General features: G+C 41.6%; 1 protein-coding gene across 1 annotated transcript; it reads right to left on the bottom strand.

The window, feature by feature from the left end:
- Positions 1-5,901: 5,901 nt before the first annotated feature.
- Positions 5,902-7,134, bottom strand: LOC103196425 (60S ribosomal protein L3-like). Its single transcript, XM_007940163.2, has one exon. The coding sequence runs from the start codon at positions 7,111-7,113 to the stop codon at positions 5,902-5,904; it is 1,212 nt and encodes a 403-aa protein (XP_007938354.1). The 5' UTR covers positions 7,114-7,134.
- Positions 7,135-7,394: the final 260 nt, after the last annotated feature.

Here is a 7,394-nt window from a genome sequence, read left to right as displayed (position 1 = left end):
TGCATGACATTCCACTTTTTGGCTATTACCCTCTTCCTCTCAAAATTCATATCTTTGCCACATTCACCTTGTCATGTTATCCCAAAAGTCTTAAATCAACTCTTAAGTCCAAAATCTCATCTTCTGGATCATCTAAATTAAATATGGTTGAGACTTTATGTATATGCTATCCTGGGGCAAAATGCCTCTTCATCTGTGAACCTGTGAAATCTAGGCTCCAAGTTATCTGTTTCCAAAATACAAGGGTAGAACAGGAAAATGCAGACATTTCCATTATAAATGGAAACAATCACCAAGTAATCCAAGACCCAGCAGAATAATTTGTATTAGCTCACAAGGCTTGAAAAGAATTCTCTGTTCTCTGAGACCATCTAGCCAATAACCTTGACCTTCAGCCTTTGGATATTAGACATACTTTCTGGATTCTTGGTGGAGGTCTCTTGGCTTCGCCTTCAGCTCTGCCTGCCAGGCCCACTGGGATGACAATTCTGCTCCTCAAGCTTTGGATGGCTCCATTCTCCCAGTCCTCCTGAGTGGTAACCCTAGACTTTTGGCCCCAGCAGACTTCATTTTTCTGATCCTTGGGCATTATAGCCCCATCCCCTCAGCTTTGAGTGGTGGCCTTAATGGCAGCACCACATTCTGGAACCAAGTTGGTGAAGATCCAACTATTTAATATTTAAACCTAGGAGGCTGTGGCCTCACCCTTTGAAACCCCAGAGGCCATGGCCCAACATTTAAGATCCAGGCAGCTCTGCTTTCCATGCTCCTTCCAACAGTACTGATGATCTCTGAGCTGCTCTGAATTCTTTTCTCTTCTTGGAGGACAAAAGAAGTAGATCCTTTGGCCTGTTTCCTGCTCATAGATTTCCAAGAGACAGATGGTGTTCTCTCCTTTTGTTCTGTCAAAGAGTGAAATCCCTGAGTCTGTTAAAAGTAAAAAAAAGTAAAGAGTTTTATTGAAGGTAATACAATTCATGAATTGGGGAAACACAAGGCAGAGAAGAATCTATCAAGTTCCCCACTATACTGGCATTACATAGCCATAATTATACAGTAAACCAGAAACTTAGGTTACAATAATCTGATGGGTGCTTGGTGAGGTAAGGTTGTTGAGGGCAGGCTACCTGGAAGTGGGGCTTTTTCTATGTTAGATTTCTGAGTTACAGTGATTGGATGCAATATATCTTGCAAGGAAGTCACAAGCTGCTTATATAACTGATGAATTATCTGATAACAGACGGTAGAGTATTTTACAGAATGAGTTTTATTTCATTCCCTCTCCCTGGTTTCACATGATATATATTTAAAGTTGGTCACATGGAACCTTTGAGACCATGCTTAGAATTCTCATCAGCCAGATATTGTGTGAGAGTTCCAAAATTGAGGCGCTTGACTTTTATCAGAATGATTGGTCCAAGTCTGAGCTTAGACTGCATCTTAGCTTTTGCTTATTTCCCTTGCAACTGTCAAATTCTTAGACTTAGCTATACCACAAAAGATTTCCACTACAAACGTTAAACCCATGTTGTTGTTGTTGTTGTTGTTATGTGCCGTTGAATCAGCCCTGACTCATAGCGACCCCTCCTTGGGTTTCCGAGGCAGTATCACTACGGAACTAGGATTGTCCAACCTTCCTTCCGAGGACCATAGACAGATGTAAATATATAACAAATGATTTTGCCTGCACCTGTCAAACTCTTAGACAGACTTAAGTGCAAAGGGAATATTTTTCTTTGTGGTTACACTAAAGATATAGAAAGAATGTATAGAAAGACCTTCTGAAGGGAAAGTCTTAACATAAGACTTTTATCAGAAATCCCCTCAGCAGACTTCAGAAAATATTTTAAGATAATCACTTTGTTGCCATCCTGTGACACCCCTCCCCCGCACATACATACCTTTAGTCATGTATTTAAACCTAGAAACTCAAATAGCCCACTTCATGTTTCCAACCAATAACTGTAAAGCCACTGCTTCAAGTGTCCCATCTTCTCCGACTTTGTGATTTCCCATAAAAAGGCTGTACCTTTAGTCTTTGATTTTGCCTCATAAATGTTGTTGTTGTTGTTGTTAAGTGCCGTCGAGTCGTTTCCGACTCATAGCGACCCCATGCACAGCAGAACGAAACACTGCCCGATCCCGCACCAGCCCCACAATCCCTGCTATACTCGAGCCCATCATCGCAGCCACTGTATCAATCCATCTCGTTGAAGGCCTCCCCCTCTTTCGTGGACCCTCCACCCTACCAAGCATGACATCCTTCTCCAGGGATAATATATTTCCCTCATATTCTCATAAATATTTCCCTGTTACTCCACTGTTTTGGAGTGTTTGATTTCACTTTGTGAGATCAGATGTGTCTCTGGTTAGAACTGTTTTTGAACCTTCAATACATCTCTTTGCTTTTATTTTAACAGAATACACATTCTTATTCATTGACAATACACAGTTTCATCACTTATAAGTTCTACCTCCCACCAAACATTTGAACATAATATAGATAAATTCTTCCACTGCACTTCATCCATTGTGTAATCATATGTTTATCATTTTCTTGTAAATTCTCTTTGGAAACACATTTAAAATCTACATTTCTAGAACACTCTCTGTTGCTGGAACTATGTATTAAGATGACAGAGACTTTATAGTTCTTACTTTCTTCTGAGCCCTCACCACAATAAACTTTGATGTCTTTAATTTTGCCAACAGTGTCTTCAAGGCAATCTAGGCTTCTACAGTTAGGATTCCACGCATTACATAATTCCAAAATCGCTTTTACACTTTAAGTATCTGTTAGAGCAGCACTCCACTCCTGATACCAACTTTCATCTTAGTTATCTGGCTGCTATAACAAAAAATACCACAAGTGGATGGTTTTAAAAAATAGACATTTATTATATCATTGTTTAGGAGGCTAGAAGTCTGAATTCAGGGAGCTGGCTCTAGGGCAAGATCCTCGTCTGCTTACAACCTCTGTGGGCCAGACAATTCTTGCAGTCTCCATGTGTCTAGGAAGTTATCAGTGTAGAGACCCTGGGTCCAAAGGATATGCTTAGCTCCTGGTTCTTCTTTCTTGGTAGTAGTTCCTCTCTTCTCTGCTTACTTCTCCTTTTCACCCCTTATAAGATAAAACACGTGATTCAAGCAAAGGTATGACTTGAGTAAGGGTGTGACGTGAGTAATGTGTGATGAGTCACACTTTCTTGTAAGGCTGTGACTCTAGACACACACCACACTGATCCTGCCTCATTAACAAATAGAAGTTAGGATTTACAACCTCTGGTAGCATAGTGGCTAAGACACTTGCCTGCTAACCAGATGGCTGGCATTTCAAACCTACCAGCCACTCCTCGGAAGGAAGGCTGGGCAATCCTACTTCCGTAGTGATAACTGCCTCGGAAACCCAAGGAGGGGTCGCTATGAGTCGGGGCCGACTTGAAGGCACATAACAACAACAACAACAAAATGGAGGCAGATAACAAAATTGAAGACAACCACACAATACTGGGAATCAGAGCCTAGCCAAATTAAGACAGTTTTGGAGGAGATAGTTCACTCCATGACATTGTATAAGCCTATAAGCTAAGACCACTGTTTTAACAACCCAGTTTGGCATATTTTAGGCAGCTCTGGCTTCGGTATTGTTGCTCCTTATCTGTAAGGATCTGTGTCTGAAAACCATGCTGGTAAACTCTCAGGTGGGAGATTGAGTGTTGAAATTTAGAGTTCTGACTCATTTTAAAAAATTGGTTAAATTAAATAAAAATCAAAATATTCGTAGCAATTGTGGCAGTTACATTTGTGTGTCAGCTTGGCTGGATGTGGTTAAGTGGCTGGGCAGCTGAATATAGTTATTCTCCATGGTGAGACTGGTAATAAACTCCATAGTGGAATCTTGGAGCAGCTGAGTAGCTGCTTTGGGTACGTGGTCTGCTTCCCGTGTATAAGAAACAGCTTTGAGAATGGTCTCCAGCTTATGGCACACTTGAACCCTGCATGTAGCCATGTCATTGTTCAGCAGCCTGCCATGCTCTGCTAACCTTGGGACTTTCAATAGATTTGAATTAATGGCCTATCATGTGGTTTGGTAACATTGGGACTATGTCTTTTTACTTGTCAACCTTGGATTTGTCAGTCTCAGCAGCCAGGCAGCTGTCAGAATGAATAAAAGCCTCTAGCTCTAGTGGCCTGGGAGCAGGAGACAGAGCTGAACCCCAAGGGTGAGGGGCTTTTACCCAGCCCCTAGAGCCTGACACTTTGAACTTGGACTTCTGGCCTCCCAAACTGAAAGAGAATGAACTCCTGTTTGATAAAGCCATCCCATTTGTGGTATATTCCCGTCAGAGTGGCACTAGGTAACCAGAACAGCCATATACAATGAAAAGTAAATCTGCCATCCTCTTTCTCTGTAACCACCCAATATTGACCCACAACCAAGAAAAAAATCACTAGAAGTAGTTTTGTTTTGTGTTGTGTTTTATGGGAGAGATTCCATTCACATACAAACAAAGGCATATATATTCTATGTATGAATATATTAGAATGAATTTTTTCATTATTGTAGAAATAAATATAATACATCTGCCAATTCAACAATATTCTGATGTACAATTTAATTATATCAATTACATTAATCATGTGCAGGCATCACTCATAATCATTACCAAATTTCCCATTTTTTTAAAAAAATAAAGCTTTATGATCTTTGCCAATCTCACAAGTGGAAATATTTCTAGCGACACATGAGTAAGACATTTGAGATTTCTTTTTTCCTTCTGGTACCATTGTATATCCTTTACTTAAATTTCAATTGTATTGTTGGTCTTTTTTTACTGATCTCTACTAATAAACTTAGCACATTGTCTCTGATAAGAGTTTTAAACATTTTTCCAGTTAGTATTTTGCCTTCCATTGATTTTTTTTTCTTGGCCTTGAAGATTTTTTTTTTTCTTTTTACAGGTTGAATTTATCAACTTTTACTTGACTTCTAGGTTTTGTGTCACATTCAGAAAGATATTTTCTCTCCCAGTTTAGTTTAAAATCCTCCCACCCAGTCGCACCTCCATTTAACTCTTGTAGCTTTAATTTTTTCTGATCTTGTTATGATGATATTTATTGAATAAATCATATCTTCTTCATTAATTTGAAATTTTGAAATGCCACCTTTATTATATGCCAAATCCCTTTATGTATGTGGTCTATTTCTGGATTTTCTTTCATTTCCCAATTTTGCATTGTCGTTGTAGTTTGGTACTATTGTGTTGATTCTGACTCATAGTGACACCATGTGACAAAGTAGGACCCCATGGAGTTTTCCAGGCTGTCATTTTTATGGGTGCGTATATCTAAACCTTTCTCCTGTAGAGCCTTTGGGGAGTTTCTAACTGTCAACATTTCAGTAGCAGCTGAGCACTTAATCATGGTGCCAATAGAACTGCTTCAGTTTCTATTATTATAGTTAATTAAAAGCTTTTAATTGTGGCTGCATACAGTCAATGTCCTGGCTTAATTACAGAACCATATCGACATGGTGCTTAAGGAATTTGAATGCTATCCTGAAGGCTGGCAGTTCAAACCCACCAGCTACTCCTCAGAAGGAAGACTGGGCAATCTACTTCCATAGAGACACTGCCTCAGAAACCCAAGGAGGGGTCACTATGAGTCAGATCTGACTCAATGGCAGTGAGTTTTTTTTTTTTTTTTAATAATATGTTTTGACTTCTGAAAATAATCCCTCAATACCCTTCCTTTTTAGCAATTTCCTTTTTTTGTGTGTGAGCGTTAGAAACATCTTGTTTGTTTTTAAAACACCCTACTGGACATTTTTCTTTTTTTTTTTTTCCCACTGGAAAACCATTTTTATTGAGATTCCACTGGCTGCACAGTCACCTAGTGGCACTAAGCACCTTCTTCCTTTGCAATTCGGTCCTTCTTAAGTGGTCCCATGAACGCTTTCTTCTCCTCCACAGTCTGGAAGCCGCCATGGTCAAACTTGGAGGTGGTATCGATAAACTTGAGGTCAGTCTTCTCCAGGGCCCGTTGTTTGGTCTGTACCAGCAAGGACTTGCGGAGAGTAAGCACTCGCTTCTTGGTCCCCACCACACAGCCTTTCAGTATGATGAAGTCGTTGGTTACTTCACCATAGTGGACAAAGCCACCCAGAGGCTTGATGCTCTTGTCAGACAGATCGTAATCAGTGGAGGCATTGTTTTTGATCAGTTTGCCATCCTTGATAAGGTAGCCTTGGCCGATCTTGTATATCTTCTTATTGATCTCAGTGCAGTGATGGTAGCTCTTCTGCCCAGAATGTGCCACAGAGAAGGCCACGCGGTCAGGGTGCCAAGCCCCAATACAGGCAACCTTGTGCAGCCCTCGGTGGGTCTTGTGGAGCAGTTTCTTGGTGTGGCAGCAGCTGGTGACCCCTTTGTAGCCCTTGCCCTTGGTCACCCTGGTGACGTCAATCATCTCGTCCTGCCCAAACACCTGGCTCACAGGCTCCTGCTCCTCCAGCCTCTCCCAGGCCCAGTCCAGCTTTTCCACCACTGTGCCTCCATTCAACTGGATCTCCATCAGGTGGGCCTTCTTCTGGCACAGGGGGAGCAGGCGCATCTGGATGTGGGAGATGATGAGGATGACCTGGCAGTACTTCTTCATGCTGCTGAAGTCCTTCTCCAGCTGCTTCTTGCCATCCTCATCCTGCCACTTCTTGCAGTACTTGGTGAAAGCCTTCTTCTTAGATTTATGCCAGTTCTTGTAGAAGCGCCGTTTGCACTCATCACTGATATGTTCTGCAAACACGGTCTTGAAAGTCCAGAGACCCTGAGGAGTTTCCACATAGCCCATAACGCCTACCACCACCATGGGCAGCGTCTCAACAATGGTCACAGCCTCCACCACTTCCTTTTGGTTCACCTTGGACCCTGGCCTGTCTACCTCCCGCACGATGTGGGTCATGCCGGCCTTGTAGCCCAGGAAGGCTGTGAGGTGGACAGGCTTGGTGGCGTCATCTGTAGGGAAGATCTTCACCTTCCCACGGTGCCGGCTGCTGCGCTTCCGAGGCAAGAAGCCCAGGGACCGGTGCCTGGGTGCCGAGAACTTCCTGTGAGACATTCCATCGTCGAATTCCGCCGGTAGCGTACTGGACATTTTTATGATATTGAATCTTCTTTTCTGAGGACATGGACTTTCCACTTGTTCATGTCTTCTCTTGTGTCCCACGGTAACATTTTAAAATTTGTTCTGGAGAGACCTCATTTGCTTCTATTTGATTTAATTAGTGGGGTTATCTTTTTGCTAATTTTGTTATTTTATATCATTCTGACTTTTAACTGGTTGTTTTAATACATGAATTCTTCTGATTTCCATACATTAATTTTGTGTTACTTACTTTG

Source organism: Orycteropus afer, unplaced genomic scaffold (assembly GCF_000298275.1).
Source record: "Orycteropus afer afer isolate SDZICR_OR568_19922 unplaced genomic scaffold, OryAfe1.0 scaffold00066, whole genome shotgun sequence".
NCBI classification, from domain to species: Eukaryota; Metazoa; Chordata; class Mammalia; order Tubulidentata; family Orycteropodidae; genus Orycteropus; species Orycteropus afer.
Note: the sequence above shows the minus strand (reverse complement) of the source record. Positions and strands in the feature narration are given on the sequence as shown.